Below are 17,817 nucleotides of genomic sequence, written 5' to 3'. Positions count from 1 at the left end.
AAAGTGGCAATGTTATTTACAGAACTTGCACCTTTAATCCATAATCCTATAAGTGAAATAATTATACTTTTTCAAAAGGTCGAATTTGTCAATAACCATTTCATGTCAAAAAAAAAAAAAAAAAAAAAAAATAAGTGAAAAAAGAAGCTAGCCTGTTTTGAAAACTTCTCAAAAGAAACTGTTTACTCCGATTAAATTACTAATATTTTATAGATTTCACCAGAACACTTAAAAATAGGAGAAAAATAAAATTAGGGAAAAATATACATTAGTGCCAATAAAAACTATTTATTGAAATGGTGCTGCCAAAGATGTATTAGTGATAGATCCTTATATTTTCTGGTATAACTACATTCGTTTCAGCAAACTATTTTATAATGAGTATTGTCTACATGATAATTACTTCATGGACCACGAGTTACCATGTTTTAACTACAGGTTAAAATTGTGGAGAATTTTCGTATACTCAAATGTAGGGGAGTACAATTCAAATAGCTCTCAAACGGTATGTCTAGACTAAAGATGACTCAGAAATTCATTAAATATCTATCTTTTTTTTGGTTAAAAATTATAAAAATATCAGTGAACATCTTTATAACTTTAATTTCCCAAAGATATCCTGTTGATCATTAACGGGTTCAAAAAAGTTATTTTATATCAATAGTATCGAATATTGTTTATTTTAACGTGTGTTGTTCATTATAGATCGGATTTTTTTTTCTCCATACCGGTGCCAAAACATCAGATCTTGTGAGAAAACCATCTTTTTTTCGCCTCCAGAAAGCCATGTGGTGTTTACCAAATGTGATAGCTAAATCTGACTCTGTTGGATGAAAGCAACCTCCTGAAAGCCTTTCACCTTCCATCTGTAAAGATTCAATTTTTGTTAGATTACACGCTATTAATTTTAATACAAGCAATTCAACTAACAGAATATAGCTTTTTATATTAAAGTAAGACTAATAATATTATATACTTTAGAATAAGCAACAGTTGTTTCTAATAGATATAAATTTGAGTATTTTTGTTATTTTTGTTGCTAAAATTGTTATTCTTGCAATGAAATAACAATTAAGTATTTTTGACTAAGTATTTCATTTGCATTAAATGTTACAACTAAATGTAAACGGAGTAACTGAAGATACTTTCTCACCAACTTCGAAAAATAAGAGAGCGAAAGAAAAACACGAGAAAAAAGAAATTGATACTTTTTATAATTTCTTCTCTGGGAATCTGATCGCTGTAGAATTGGTTTCTTATACTTTGAAACTATCTGACATTTTTGTGAGAAAAAAATCATTTGCTTTTTGACAAAGTGTTGAATATTCACGAAAATAATAAGTTTTCTCAAGATATAACCTTTAAGATAGATTGACTGATATATTTATTAAATTTGAACTTTTTTTTCTGAAATATAATGAAATATATATAAGTTATAATAATGAAAAAATCAAATCTAATAAAATCATAAAAAAACACAATCATAACAATTTAAATATTATTTTAATTTATTATTTTTAGTGTTTTGTGTTTAAAAACAGCTCTGCATTTATATTCCTATAAAGAGATGTGTAGAGGTGGTGTAAATAAATTGTGTAATGAATGGCATTAGATTATAGTCATTCCACACCAATGCGCAAATCTTAACTTTGATTTTCTTTTTCAATCTTATTAAAGTGAATTTTCAGTTAAACATTGTAGCAATGTCAGATAACATCGTTCTTAAAAGTCGTAAAAAATACTCATGAAAATGTTAAAAATACTCATACAAGCAATAAAAATGTTAAAAATACTCATACAAGCAATGAAATCATTAAAAAGTGTTAAAATATACTCATAAAAGTAAGAAAAACGTATAAAATTGGCACGAATGTTAGTCTAAGAAATTAGTAAACTTGCTACATAGAAAAATCAAGCTGGAAAAAAAATGCAAGATAATCCTGCAACAAGCCTTTGGACATTAAAGCTCCAAAACTTAGTTTCTGGTCTACGGCATGATTGTTTTAAAGTGGTCAGCATTGCATACAATGCAAAGTTTGGTGTAAAAATCAATAATTTTTGAAATCATGGTTGCTTTGTTATTTTTTTTTCTTTTAAAGGAAAAAAAAACGTGCTTCTACTCGGACTTTATTCTTATTTGATCTTCGAAATTCCCCTTCGCACTCTATCCTTTACGAAATGATTAGTTGTTATATCCTAGTAATAACTTGTTTCTATTTCCCAGTTCACAGGTTATTGCAAATAGTTCAGAAGAGTAGCTGGTTGATTTTGATCATATATCTTTGTACAGTTCTAATCAAGTTTTCCCAACAAAAATTATTTTAATTGTATTAAATCACCTGAACTCGTGCTAGTAAAGCATCTCCTTCCCAATCCCAGAGGGAAAGACAATCTTCATCGCCACCCACTTCAATGCTTAGCAAGACAAAATCCTGAAATTAGCGGAATAGCAATTCAATACAATGAATAGATAACGCCATGATAAGTAAATGAAGATTTCAAAATGACTTGGTTGAAAAAACTATGAACTTACATGGCTTGAAAAGTCTATAGAAACAGGATTTCCGTTGAGTCTGTTTAAAACTGACACAGTGTGAAGAGTCTCCACAAGCCAAATATGGATTGCTGCTTCCTATTTAAATTTAAAGCATGCGAAAATATATAATATTTCAGTACGTTATAATAATGTGTATATTTCATACAGATTAATTATAATGTATTACATGAAACGTAATATTATAAATCTAATTTTAAACGTATATTTAAGTATTTAATCAATTTTAGTGGAAAATTTTGAAAACTTTGAAATTTTTTTTCGCAAATTTAAAAATTCTACGTCATATATGACATTTTCAAAAAGAACAATGTGTTAGAATTCAATTTTTTTTTATTTAATCATCGAGCAATGTAAGAAATATTTGAATTCAGTAACTATTATTTTTTTCAATTTGCAAACTAATTATGAAAGTATTCATGTTTGTTTTGGAAAAAATAATTTTTATACCAGATGTTAATGTATATAAAATTAAAATTTCTTTAAAATGTGTGCCTTGCATGATATTGCTTACAAAGTAAATTTTATTTTTGTAAAAAGGTAAAATTATTCTATGCAATTGAAATTTTTGGTTAACAATCATTCAATATATAATTTTAAGAAAAAGAAAAATTTCCTATTTAATTTAATTCATAATTTTTGATAATAAATTCCTAAATTAATATCTATGACAATATAAATCTTTGATAATGAATTCCTAAAAACTTTTTTAGATAATATCTAGAAAAATCTTTTAGATAATATCTTTTTTTTAATCGTACATCAATCAAAAATTATATTAATGAATGTTAGTTTAGGTTACGTATTTACTACGTAAGGTTACGTATTTATTATTACGTATTTATTATTTAGGTTACGTATTTATTATTAGTTAGGTTAAGTATTTACTTGTTCCTCAGACGATATTTGTCCAGAAGCAACCATTCTTCTTGAAGGATGGAGACACATGCTGAAATTAAATGTATTTCTATTACATGTAAATTAAGCATTTTAACTTATGAATATTTTCCAAAATATCAGTTTATTATCTTTTTCAGTTTATACATTTTTAAAATGAATAAAATTTTAAAATTGTGAAGCTTTCACTGTTTAAATCTTTTGTTTAAAAGAAACAAATCTCTGCTAAATTGATAAAAATCACTTATCAATATGTTCTGTTTTAGCAAATTTGTAAACGTATTTTTCTCAGGAATTTAATTATTTTTCTCCTTACATGTGTTTTATAGAGGACTTTATTAACTCAAACAGATTAAGGATTTGATCATGAAATTTTCATACGATGAATATAATATTACATATATGTATTACATTTATCTTGTTCTGGACTACAAACAAGTTTATATTTTATTTTTTGGACATTTCAAAGCTAAAATGTAAGCAAAATAGCTCGTGTAAAGTTGGTGTTTTTCTTCGCAATCAATCCTAGCAAGTTCATCAAATTTTAATTAATCTTTCGAGGAAGTAAAGATTAAGTTAGAGCTTACTATAAAGCGAACGGTATTTTATTGAAATAACGCGAAATAGTACTGTTTTGATATTATATTAACAATGCAATTTTTGTCTTGTGTATATAACACAAAACATAATGAAGTAAAAATAACAGCTAGATAGTTGTTTTAAATTACGATTCAATTGTATATTAATAAATTAAAAAATCATTATTATTAAAAAATCATTATAAAAAATTTGTATAGTTAAATATTTATAAATTTGTGCAAGTTTAAACACGAATTATATCTCGCCTTACAAACCAATGTCAAAAATTTCGATGCGGTAATATTTTAATTTTTTTATATTTTGAAATCTATTATATATTTTGTGATTAAGATATTTTAAAAATAAATGACAAACAATTTTAATCATATAAATTAATCAATGGTTTTCAGAAGTTCATTACACTTGGTCTTAAAAGTCCTTTCAAAATAATATATATATTTGAACTATATTTAATGTTTGCATCAAATTATAAATGACGACTGAAGTATAACTTAACTTGTTATAAAAGAACGGTATAGTATGACATAAATTTTTTCCAAATGAAATATCTAAATACATTCCTCTTATTTGAATTTTAGTTTTTTTTTAGTTTAGTTAGTTGATAAGTTAATAATTTAAAGTAAACTTCAATACTTTAAGAAAGAATAACAAATAAATTATTTTAAAACAGACATTGACTTACCTACATATATTTTCCGTGTGATCTAAATAATGTCGCTGTCTTGCATTAACTCTTTTATACAAAACAATAATATTACCAACAGCATATAAAAGTTCCCCATCATCTAGGGCCAACATTTTACTACCGTCATATCCATGACTTAAAAGCTAAGGAATAATATCAAAAATAGTACAATTTTAAGGAAATGAGTATATTTAAATGATATTTTCCATAATATGATAAACCCTCTCTAAATTCATTAATGGTAAAACAATTTCAATTGTAGTTGTTATCTTAATGCCTAAAATTTTAAGCTCAATTGACTCTAGTAGAAGTTCATAAAAGTAAGAAAAATATTTTGTATGAGAATAAATTTTGTCTGCGCTAATTTTAAATTAATGTCGCCATTTAAATACTTTTATTATCTTAATATAGTTCAATAAATTTATAATAATTTTACATATTACGTTCGAAGCTGCATATTACTATGAGTTCGGTACTTGCAACTGGAAGAGAAAAATTGGTGATAAGGCACAACCATGCGATTTAAATCCAGATTCAATTTGATACCATAAGCGATGTCCCGCTTGTACGTCGAACCTGATTGGCTTCTGAATTGACAAATGCCACGATTTATTATCGATGACTTCGCTTGCTAGAATCCAAATAAACAATTTATTTGAGTTTTACACATATTTATGATACAGATTGAATTGAATAAATTTGACACTTATTTGACGTTAGTGTTTATAAAGATAAAATGTAGCTGTCAATCTCAATTCTGCAGTGAAGCGTAATTAAAAGTTTAACACGAAACAATAAAAAAATGAAATTGAAAGCATATAGATCTAAATGTATTTGTACAAATATATTTATTAATTAGCATTCGTAATAACATAGTTATATATAAGAAATTCCACTAGTAAATGTAGCTTTTTTAATAAAGGAAAATAGGTGGTAATAGAGTATAATTTACTTCTCGCAAAAAAATTGAAGAAATGAAATAGTTCTTTTTTTTTGCCAATTTTTTTCTTTTTCCTTGTAAGTTTCAGCCTTGCTAGTAATAACTGACTTACAACCTGTATCTTAACTCATTCAGAAAATAATGCTCTGTATATTGTTAAATAAAAAAAAACTTATTAAATGTTTTGTAAAGTTCGCTAAAATATATTTAGCAGATATTGAAAAAGGATACACCCAATCTAATTGAAGAGGTGTCTTTTGTCTGCGTGTGCTATAGGAACTTATTAATTTTCTGGAAACTTCTGATTTGTTTTCTTTAGGTTTCACATAATTAGCAGACTGCAACTTTTTTTCTAAAATAGGAAAAGATAGGTAACCTTATTATATTGGCTTTAAAAATAGAAACACAAAAAACACCAGTAAGGAAAATTTGAATGATAATATGTATATAATAAAGATAATATATATGTATATATATATTATCTGCTTATTTATTATTCTATTGTATTGATCAGATCTCAATATCCCTTAATGTTTTTTTTAACAGTAATTCGAGTTTATAGATAAAATAGGGTAAAATTTTAAAAATTGTTTTTTTATTTTCTGTTATATCCAAAACCCATTTTATAGAGATATATAATGTAAACTGTCATTTTCAAAATGTCATTCTCGGTTCTGTAATGCAAAACTATAAAATAAATTGTCAAACTAAAAAAAAAATTTTTTTTTTTTGAATTATCCATTTTTAGTTCTTCTAGGTTTCTTGGAACTGTTTTCTTTGGAAATAAATCAATTTTAGGTTTTTTTTGTAAAGAACTTTTAAATTAAACTTTGTTAGAAGAACAAACTTCGCTCTACAATTATTTGAAACTTTATAGAATAGTGGCACTATCCTAATTAATTTAATCTGATTTTACTATTAATCAATAATCCAATTTTCTGAGCTTCTAATGATATGCCCATAATTGAAAAAAGATGGCTGCTTTAAACATTGGTTTTAGCATTGGTCAAGCATTAATTCATCACATTGGTTTTAATAATACGTTAAAAATCCTACCTTGAAGATGAAAATCTTCTTCAAGGTAAAAAGTATCAACATCATAAAATTCATTCTTCATTTGAGATAAACTTCGTACCTATAAAAACAGGTTCAAATTTAGTTGTTATGGCTTAATAATACATATTTCAAACTGATCGTGGATAAAAATATGTGACATAATTAAGTAGTTACGTAAAACATGTTTTAGAATTCCACTAGGTAACGGTTGATGATAGAATTGAATTCTTGGGATACCGTTTTTATGAATAAAATAAAGAATTTATACTAAATAAATTAAACATTCTTTAAATTAAACTTTATGATCGTTATTATTATTAAAATCGTATTTTGTGCTTTAACAGGGAAAATTCCTGGTGAAATTATCGTACTGTATGGTAATGACATTTCTGGTTAGAAAAAAAAACCACCATCTTTATGGTAATCAAACCAAAATATACGGTATTTAAGCCATTCATTTGGTATTTTTACGTTCGTTATGATAACGGTTTACTAGAAATTCTGATTTCTAAAATTATTGTCCCTATTACTACACATTTAGTAAAAAATACAAGACAAGCGCAAATTTAGCCGAAAAATTCTTTTTATGCCAGACACTAAGGTATCATGATAAGAATTACCATATTTTATCAGTTATCACATACTATAAAATTATATTTTATTGTTAATTTTACCACACCATAAAGCACCATCAGTAAAAATTACCAAGCTTTTCGGTGTTTTATAGAGCCCTACTCAAATTTTATCATATTCTGGTAGTTTTGCCCACATTTTTTCTCTTAGCGTAATATAATACATTTCTTAGATCATTCTATGACTTCCTATGATTGGACTATGAAAGAGTTCCTGCATCATATATTTCATAAAATATTTAATATCTTCAATATTTTTAGTATACTTTTTTAAAAAAGTTTACTGCCTTTTCATTTATTAACTTTAGTTCGTGGGGTTGGAATCTTGAGTGATTAAAATTTCGATCTCCCTTTGACTAACTAGAGCACTTAAATCTTAACTTGAGCTCCATGTTTGATGACAATCACGCTTAAATCGCTTCGAAATCAGAATATGTCAAAAGATTCGACTCACTTTGCGAAAAGCTTTAGTGTTTAAATTTTAATTTCAGATAGGTGCAGAAGAACAGTAAAACCATCATAAACCATTGGACCATCATAAATCAGTCCAAATTCCTGCATAGGGGCGATGGTTAATTATGTTGGTTACCATCAAAAATATAATGATTCGTGGTGGAATTATTGATGGTTACCGTCCAGATTATGTTAGTCCAACAATAGAAAACCAATAAAAAATATTTTGGTGTCTACCAAACCGAATTCGAAAGAAATTAATGATGTATAGGATGATTTACGTGACATATAGTTTGAGCAATAATCCTTGAAATGTTAAAAATGTGTTAATTTACCTGTCGACCGGAAGCAGTGGCCATTTTTTTTACTTTGTGCAATCCCAATGCTCTCCCGAAGTCCCGCAATAGTTCTTCAAATGGTGGTGGATTTTTGTCATTGAAAAGAAGCTTTGTTGAACTGTCACCTTTTCTTGTAGAAATCGTTAAAAGTCTACCTTCTCTTCGTGCTGATAATGGTTCCAGCTAAATATATGTTTATAAAATAATCTTTTAATTAATCATTCTTTTAATTAAGTGAAAATCTTTATAATAAATTTTTAAATTAAAATGGAAAATATTAAATTTGTAATAATTTTATACGGAGAAAAAAATTCTGTAAAAAAATAACGTATTGTGAGGTAATGACATTACTCGTGAAAAAAGAACAACAACGTAATAATCAAGTCAAAATATATGGTATTTAAACCATTCATTTAGTAATTTTTTTCCATTCATATGGTAATGATTTAATGGAAATACTTGTTTTCAAATTTACAGTTCTTATTACCAAACATTTAGTAACAAATACAAAATTGAAAAGTAAATTATATCGAATAAATGGTTCTTATCATAACCTCTAAGGTATCATTATACCAAATCAACCAAATTTTACCAAAAACGTTAGCCAAATTTTACCACATTTTCTAAATATTATCACATATTAGAAAATCCTATTTTATTGTTAATTTTACGAAAATCATCACCAAAGGTTTTTGGTAAAAATTACCAAGCTTTTCGATGTTCCTATAGCCCATAAAATAGGGTAAATTTTACCATATTCTGATCGCTTTGACCAGTGTACAAGCGTAAAATGCCTTTAACGTATAAATTTCTACTATTTAAGAAGTACGAATGAAAATAAGCAAATTTGAATAATCCATTTAAATCTAAATAGTTGATTTTATTATTATTAATTGGGTAGACAAAGACATTGTTATAGAAACTCTGATTATTCACAGAGCAGAGTTGCTGTATGCAAGAAGTCTTGTATTTTCAATACTTAGATCAATACTCTCTTCTTGTTTACTTGGTAATTACAGTCCCGCAGTGAACTGATCGTAAAGACACTGTACCCAGTAGAACACCGAAGTCAAGCATCACTGGCTCCGGTCTGAAAGCGGGTGAGTGACCACTTTTATCAGCCAACGTCGGGACCGAGGGTGCGCGTTATAGGTCCTCGTTAAACACTTCTACCGCAGGCGAATTGACAAAACATACCGTAGATTGCAAAGGGTTGGCGAAAATTTCTATTAGCGTTAAAGGAGCGTTCTCGCAAATCGCCAAACAGCTGTGTGCTTATGTTTTTGTTTTGTTTTCGGTATCGCATAATATTCAACAAGTTAGATATGGGTGCGACATTTCAATTAAGCGGGTCTTCATTTGATTCTTCTGCATCAAATAAAATATAAAGCTTTTTTTTTTTTTTTTTTTTTGTTATAGCGCCGACATAATCGTTTGTATCTGTTGACTAAATTGTGTTTATTAGCGTTTTTTAAAGGGTCGTAATAGAACTAAGATAGAAAAATTACACATTATTACATATTCCATAGTTTTATAACTTTCATTAAATGTATTTCAAGTAGTGAAATTCTTTTCCTACTCATTCACTAATTAGAATTAATAATTTCACAATAACCTTTAATCCTTAATAATGAAATGATTATTATAATAAAGTTTGTTTATTTAAAAGATTAAAAAAATTTTTTTTTATTGTTTAGCAGAGACTTAGTTTCCAATTCTATATTCATTAATTAAACTTAATGGTTCTGCTCGATAACCATTTACAATTTTTTTTTAAATTTTATTTAATTTTCTGTTATAATGAAATTCTTTAAATATTTTTCGACGTAGAGATTATTTAGCAATAATGCGAAAAGCTGAAATTTATAAATGTATATTATTTATAAACGTTTAAGAGAATTTTTAGCAGCTATTTTTAGTACTAATTATTTTAAGAAGAGAATTTTTAGTACTAATTATTTTAATTGAAATGTTCATTATACGCAGTTTTATAATAATAATCGTAAAATTCATTGAACAATTGAGTATTACATTCTAAAATGCAAGTATAATTTAATAATTATTTCATTTTATAACTGCAAAACGGTAGATAAGTAACTTCGTTATAAAGTTTTACATGATACGAGAATATTATACGATTGCTTTATAATGAAAGAACAACAATTTAAGTTTTAAACTTTTTGTGGAAAAGAAAAAATTGAAAATTTCTTCTGTCATCGGTGTTAGCGATTAGAGAGTCTTTTATCGTATAAATAAATATTAAGTCACTATTGTTCCCTTTTAATTAAAAATGCATTTTGCTCCGGAAAAAAAAAGAGATAGAAATTCCCTAATTATAGCAGCAAAAACTTTTAAATTTCTAATCAAACTTTCCTTCATTATAATTTTGTGTAAATAATTATTATTAATAATATAAATGACTATTGAAAGGAATTAATTGAGAGCGTCCAATTTTAATGAATTAACTGTTTACGCAATCAGATTAATAATTTTTTTCATAATTTACAAATGGAGAAAAAGTCTTTACAGTTTAAAAGTGAAGAGAAAAATATAGTTGAGATAAAATTTATAAAGTAAGCACAACCCGAAGGAGATTGAAATAATGGCATTAAAATCGAAATTTCAAAAAAAAAAAAAAAATCACGTTTTAGTGTACAGTGAACAGTAAACAAAAATCTAAAACTAATTTTTGATCTAATGATCAGATGCTTACGTTCTAGGACTCAATCTTAATGGATCGAGAGGGTGAATTCAAATATGTCGCTTAATTATAGCAGACAATATATTTTAAGTTCGGAAATCAGACACTAAAACGAGCCTACTTTGAGAAAAAAAATTTCTGCGTATTCGGATTTTTGATCCCCACTATATAGGGGTTGCCGCAATCTGAAAATATTATCCCAATAGTTTGGTCAGGAAAGCAATGCAATGTTAGGACCCCTTAGTGTTAACTTTACTTTTTGCGCATTTCACCATATTTTGGGAACTTTCCAGTGAACTTTTAAGTGAATTGAAAATTTTTTGCACTCAATGTTTTAATGTTCATTTAATTTAGAATTTCCTTAATTCCCTACCACTATTGTAAGATATTTACTTTTCACCTAACTTGTAAAATTAAAAAGTTTAGAATTCTTTACAAAATCACTCAGGCGAAGTGATTGCGTTTTATTTAAATCTTATTTAGAAGGTATTTTTCTAAAAGTATTTCATTTAAAGTTTTTATCTAATTTTTGTTTCTTATTTATCTATAATTATTGAAAGTTAAGTTGATATATTTTAAGTTGAAATGAATGTCGCCCTGCTTTGCATAGTTCAAAAATTATTTCAAAGGAAACATAACTTAACCTTAAACACTCAAGACTTACAATTATAAATCAAACAATCACTACTTTATTTTTTAAAAAACACTCTTATGAACTGATAATAAATTGATCCAAGCCCTAAATGTGAGTTCTATAATATATAATTTATTTAAACTCAGTATATACATCTGACCTCTGTTGTTGCCAATGGCTCAATTTTAAAATATAGTTTTTCTTTTACAAATTTTCGGATATTTTCATATGAAGGATAAATACTATCCTTCATACTTCTTCCAAGTTTGAGAATTAAAAATTTTTGTTTAAAAAAGTAGTTAAAAATTATAATTATTATTAATACTTGACAACAAGAAGTTTTTAATTAAAGGTTGAAATTTTTTTTAATTCTATTATTTTTTTAATTATGTTTTTAATTACCTAATTCATATGACAGTATTTAGGAATCTATAAATTTATACTACATATGATCGTTGCAGAATAACCTGTACACAATATATGTAAATAAAATATATTTTTAAAATTGTGCATTTTCTATTAATTGGATTTATTATTCTTATACTGAAAGAGTATCAAGGTATCTATGACCTCCATAATAAATGAAGTATTTACGAACTTTTATATATATATTAAGGAATTGAATCAATTTTTCACGAAGTTTAAGATCTCATCCCATTGAAAAAAAAGTTATTTAATAAATATTTTCTTACAATAAATGCTTCTAGTATTAAAACAAACGCGATATAGGTCATCGAAGAAAAATCCCTTCATTTGTGCATTTTTCTCTTCTTGAAATTATTTCACATATTTCTTTTTTCACTTGCAAATTTCCGATTACTTTAAAATTTTAAAAATATCGATTTTTTCATTCGCAAGAAATTTTTACTTTAAAGCGTGATAACATTTTTGAATACTCCAATTTTTTTTCTAATAAATGATATGTCTTTGTTAATATCTAAAAAAAATGTTCATAAAAAAGTCTACATTATTCTTTTATCAAGATTGATTTAACAGAGAAAATCACGAAATTAAAACAGGTTATGTTTTCTTACAATAAAAGTTAAATAGAATTAATTCTTCAAAATAGCGTTCCAATAAAACATGGTATTAAAATGTTACGTTATTTTTTGTGATTGGTTCATTAATAAATTATTTTTATTTCTTCACGAACACAATTCTTGTAAAAAAAAAATTAAAAAATTAAATCTGTTATATCAAAAAACTAGATCGTTTTATAAAATATAAATTATTGCGCTTAATAAATATAAATACAGTTTATTTGTAACGTGATCCTAAGAATAAAAAGGTTATTTTCTTTTTTAATTCTCTACTAAAATGAATTAATGAGTTATTTTTATTCATCATGGCTAGTCGAGGAGGAGGAAAAAAATATCGAATTTCACTGTTTAGGTTAATGTAATTTCGTTCTCCCACCACATTTACGCGTAAATCCATCGCCAATTCCACTTGCAATCGCCTAGTTTATAATCTACGGTATGTTTTGTCAATTCGCCTACCGTAGGTAGAAGAGTTTAACGAGGTAGGAGAGTTTATCTTCGCTCGCAAGTCGTTGTGTTACTAAAGAGCCCCCTGCAGAGGATCAAAATTGTGATGGCATGTCTTCGGATCAATTTCAGGGATGTTTCCCAGACCGTCGCCAATAGCCCATTGCGCAGTTCCAGTGCGACGTACTACCTAGTTAAACTACCGTACTACCTACTACGACGTGTACCTACTTGGTAACTACAAACAAATAACTATATAAGTAAATTCACTTTTGACAACAAGTTGGGTATTTCTTAATTTAGCCTTAAATATGATCTAATATATACTGTAGTGTATTGCTTCATAAAACTAGGGTGCTTACTAATTTATTACTTACATTCTTATGTGAATTTATAATATTTACGCCTTTCTGTAGCTTGGGAAATTCAGAACACAAAAGAAAATGAAATAACTTTACGAAATTCGTCGCAAATTATTCGGGTGGATTAAAAATCGTTGAACTGCTTATGCTCCCTATAAGACTAATGTCAAGTACAGATACCATTTTTATTTATTTATTTCAGCTTACATACTAATTCTATTTTGTATATTTTTATATTTTAAATTTTTATATTATAAATGAGCATTTTCATCCAATAACATTAGTTCGTTATTTTTCTCTAGAATATGTACAATAATTTACTTAATGCGAGTTTTTTTTAAATGAATTAAAATAAATATTCAATTATTGCCTATGTTCGTTCTGAGAAGTTTTTGTACATTTAATTTTTCTTCTCTGAAATTCCTATCTCCGAAATGTATAAGATGCGGTGGCTTAGGGAATGGAGTATTTGCCCACTGCCATTTTCGTCACACTGAGTTGAATACGAATTCTGCTCTCAGCTCTCACCGATCATAGTGATGACGCAAAAATATCCCCAGTGGTAGACGGCTCATGGGTTAGAGTCCCCGTGCCATAGGACTGACCATGTGGTTTTCCTCTCCGTGTAGCGCAATTGTGGGAAGGTTCCACCAAAAAATCTTCCACGAAGGATAGTTTGTCCCAATGTCACTCCCTTATCTTTTGGGTTGGGTTCTAAACTACAAGACTGCGGAGTTGATCATTGATAGTTGTAAACTCAGAATTGGGTTGGCTGTTCAACGCTGGTTATAAAGTAAAATATCCCCGAAATTTCTTAAAAATAGTATTAAGATTTGTAAAAAAAAAAAGTAATGCAAATACCAGGGGTTTTGTTTCCTCTTTCTTTTTCTTCCTTTTAAATGTAGTGGGTTCTTGAGGTCTGTAAAGTTGCATATCTTTAGCTATAGTTGGCAAGGCAGTCTCCAGAAAAGATGTTTGGACACGTGGAATGTTGCCGTAAGCCATTGGAATAAATTTTCCATCGGAAGACACTACATACGATCCCCCGTCATCAAATCCCTCCAGAGATTTCACTTCATGACCATTTTGGACTGAAAAAAGTCTTTTGGCTGGCATGCGCGTTTTTTGGCTGAGGTAGTCCAAAAGATGAGGAAGGGTTGGGAAAGGCTTCGGGCCTCTCAAAGCGACTTTGACACCAGCGTCAAAATAATCTCCATTTCTGTAAAATGTGATGCGGCGAGCCTTTTCAGAATCTCTCCATCGCCTACGTCTTGTCATCATCATAACAAAAAAGTGAAATTTCTTATGAGTGATGTTCTTTTTTTGGATCTATATTGAGGAGAAATAAATAAAACATTTTTGTTTATTAATGCATATGACGATTGAGTAATACGACTCTTTGCAAACAACTACAATCATTTTGTTTTAAGGCAGACTAAAAATCTTATTCATTTTCTAATCACTCTGACATTTTTAGGCTTATCAGTTCACCAACATTACAGTAATCTAGTTAGAAAATATATTTCTTAATTAGACCAATTAACTGTAACTCCCTTTAAGGGAGTTTAGAGTAAGCCCACAGTAGTGAAGACTTATTGTAAAACTAATGATTTATTTCAGTAAGTTTAAACACATTAAGCCTGAATGAAATAAAAAGAAAATATGTACGCCTCTTTAGGCAATATTTAGAGGGATGAAAGTACAAATTTAAAGCAATTTTTTCTATAATTAGTGATTTTAATCAAGAAAAGGAATTACAAATAAATTCTAAGTTCATGTGAAATTTTTGTGAAGCAACATAACGCATAATAATTATGTGTTATTAAAATACTTACTTTTGAGATAAATATGTGAATAGTTCAAATTCACATTCACATTCGAAGCGCGTATTGACGGGAATGAAACGAAAGATGTATAATAATAATTTAAGAAGCTACTTTAATAACAATTCTTTACTTTGAAGCTACTTTAATAAAAAATAATGTTAGATGAATAAAATAAAGCAATATTTGAGCTGTTACAAAGAAACCTGATAGATGTGTCTAAAGGTAGAAATAAATTATATCAAAAATGGAACAAGCTTTTGTTCGGAATAAAGATATTAGATCAAAACAAAAAGACTATGAAGATTACATTTTTCATCAAACATATCAGCCGTCAAATTAGTAAAAATTATACAACTTTAGGCGATATGAATCAAAACTATATTTAAAATAATAAACTAAGTTCTGAAATCATTAAAAATTTTCATCCCTTGTTCTCACGTAAAACTATCGTGGTTAGTTTTTCCAGTAATAAGCAATGTAGTACAATATGAAAAGCGTTACACTCGAAAATTTTTGATCGGATTTTCACATAATAATGTTTCATAGTTTGAGAGCCCCACCTTATCTATTACTGCAATCTTAGCTTACGGAAGGTAAGTAAATTTGGATATTCTCTTAAAGTACTCAATTTTAAATTAAAAAATCTAAAGTTGGTGGGAAAATACTTGAATATCTGATATATAAAAATTCAGGAATGCTTATATTTTAGATTTTATCCTCGCCTACTTGCTAAAGTAAAAGTAATTCAAAAAAAAAAATTTTTTTTTTAAGTGAATGTGTCAATTATTACATTGCTTAGGCTTGCGTCATAGCTAATTTGGTTTTGTCGTTTAGTCAATTCGAATATTTGAATCTTCATATCTATGGATCAAGAATTACTCCATATAATATTATACGTAATTTTTTTTCTTCAAATAAAAATGCACAGGAAAGTTATAAGAATATATGTTAAAGAATCTTTGTTTTATGTCTTGGCACAGCTAATGTATGAGTCAAATTAGCAGGGGCTGATCCAGAAATTTTTCCTGGGGGGGGGGGTCATAGACTCCGATTCCCCCTTATGCCCCCTTAAATAGTTTTTAAAATATTTTATTTCTTTTGTAAACTATTAAAAAAAAATATTATTTTAATTTTTTTTAAATTTTTGGGGAGGCCCCTATGATCCCCCCCCACTGAATCCGACATTGCAAATTAGGGACATTTCCCCATTTAGAAGCCTTCAAAATCTGATTATATTCGTACACTTTTTACGATACTTTGGAAAAGATTTTTTTAAAACAGTTTGGTTACTTCAAAATGAACAACATTATTAATTTTATAACGTATCTTTTGTTTCATAACGAGTGTTTTAAAGAAAATATTTTCCTTTCAGGAATAAAATAAGATTAAATAACTAAATTGTTTCTTTACACTGTAAAAAATTCCGGATTAAATTACGGTATAAGTAACAGCACTTTGAGTGCGTCATCCGTAAAATCCTTTTTTATCCTAAAATATAATACCGTAATTTTTTTACAGTAATATTTATTTTATTAGAGTGATTCAGTGATTTTACGGTACTTATTATTGCAAAAACTACGGTATATCAGATTTTTGTTCCGTATCCTTGCTTAAAAAGTGGATTTTATGACCAAAAGTACCGGCTACCAGAGTGTCGGTACTTTTCATCGGATTTTTTTTACACTGTACTTTCGCGAAAGTCACATTTCTATTTCAAAAAGTATTTTATACGTTCAATTTAAATGCAAGAAAATTAAATAGAAAGTTATTAGTAAAAAATCCATGTTGCAAATATTTTTCTTTTAGTTAAAGTATCCCTGTAATTTTTGGACGAAATACGAAATATCTAAACAAAATTTATTAAAATCATTAGATTTTGAACGTCGTTTTATTTTTATATGTAAGTCTAAAGAATATTAATATAATTGTTTTTACTGAAATATTTTTTTATCTCCATATAAGGAAATGGGTTTAAAAAAATTAAATTATCAGTAACTTTTTAATGTAAAAAAATCAATTTCTGATTCGGAAACAAGTTAGATTATGAGAAAATCTTTGACACATGCTGCTATTCCTAAATTTAAAATATTGATTATGTGAAATTATTATATTTAAAAAAAAGGCTTTCAGCAAGCAATGTGCTTTTAAAGTCATTTCTAGTGGAGAGGCGCTGTCTATCAAGCCCATTAGCCTGTATTTTTAGTTGTATTTTAGCCTGTATTTTTATTTAAGTTCAGGTGATGGTGTAAGGATATGCTAGTTATATCAAAATGCAATAATACAAAGAAATCAAAATGTTTTCATAGCATTTTTATAGTGCATTGATTATAAAAATATAGGAATGAAATGGGTTTAGAGCGATATAGTGATAAGCCACATTTTCTTTTATATATCAAACTGTTCCTTATTATTTTTTCCAGATTGGTCTTTTGCCAATTTCAGAAATTTCTAGCATAACGCATATAAACACTTTATTGTTTACATAGAAGTTTTGGAAACCAAAAGCGCTTTAACAAAATACGCTCCCTTGAACAGTTTGAAAATGTGGCTTATCATTATAGAGCTCCACAATAAAATGATTATTTTTTACAGAATGAATTTTAAAAGGAAATAGTTTAAGAGTGAATGCAGAGGATCAACAAATTAGTATTA

At 27.4% G+C, this 17,817-nt stretch overlaps 1 protein-coding gene across 1 annotated transcript in view; it reads right to left on the bottom strand.

The window, feature by feature from the left end:
- Positions 1-17,817, bottom strand: part of LOC107451876 (echinoderm microtubule-associated protein-like CG42247) — a 40,155-nt gene that overhangs the window by 22,284 nt on the left and 54 nt on the right. The window contains exons 2-10 of the mRNA XM_071182553.2: positions 14,201-14,668; positions 8,153-8,338; positions 6,733-6,811; positions 5,908-6,028; positions 4,734-4,871; positions 3,443-3,503; positions 2,534-2,632; positions 2,340-2,432; positions 729-866 (exon numbers count right to left, since the gene is read on the bottom strand). Of these exons, the coding sequence (XP_071038654.2) occupies positions 729-866; positions 2,340-2,432; positions 2,534-2,632; positions 3,443-3,503; positions 4,734-4,871; positions 5,908-6,028; positions 6,733-6,811; positions 8,153-8,338; positions 14,201-14,623 (1,338 nt within the window). The 5' untranslated portion in view covers positions 14,624-14,668. The remainder of the gene's footprint in view (positions 1-728; positions 867-2,339; positions 2,433-2,533; positions 2,633-3,442; positions 3,504-4,733; positions 4,872-5,907; positions 6,029-6,732; positions 6,812-8,152; positions 8,339-14,200; positions 14,669-17,817) is intronic.

The sequence above is a fragment of the Parasteatoda tepidariorum genome, chromosome 3 (assembly GCF_982258835.1).
Source record: "Parasteatoda tepidariorum strain Cologne lab strain chromosome 3, Ptep-v5.0, whole genome shotgun sequence".
In the NCBI taxonomy this organism is placed as follows: Eukaryota; Metazoa; Arthropoda; class Arachnida; order Araneae; family Theridiidae; genus Parasteatoda; species Parasteatoda tepidariorum.
Note: the sequence above shows the minus strand (reverse complement) of the source record. Positions and strands in the feature narration are given on the sequence as shown.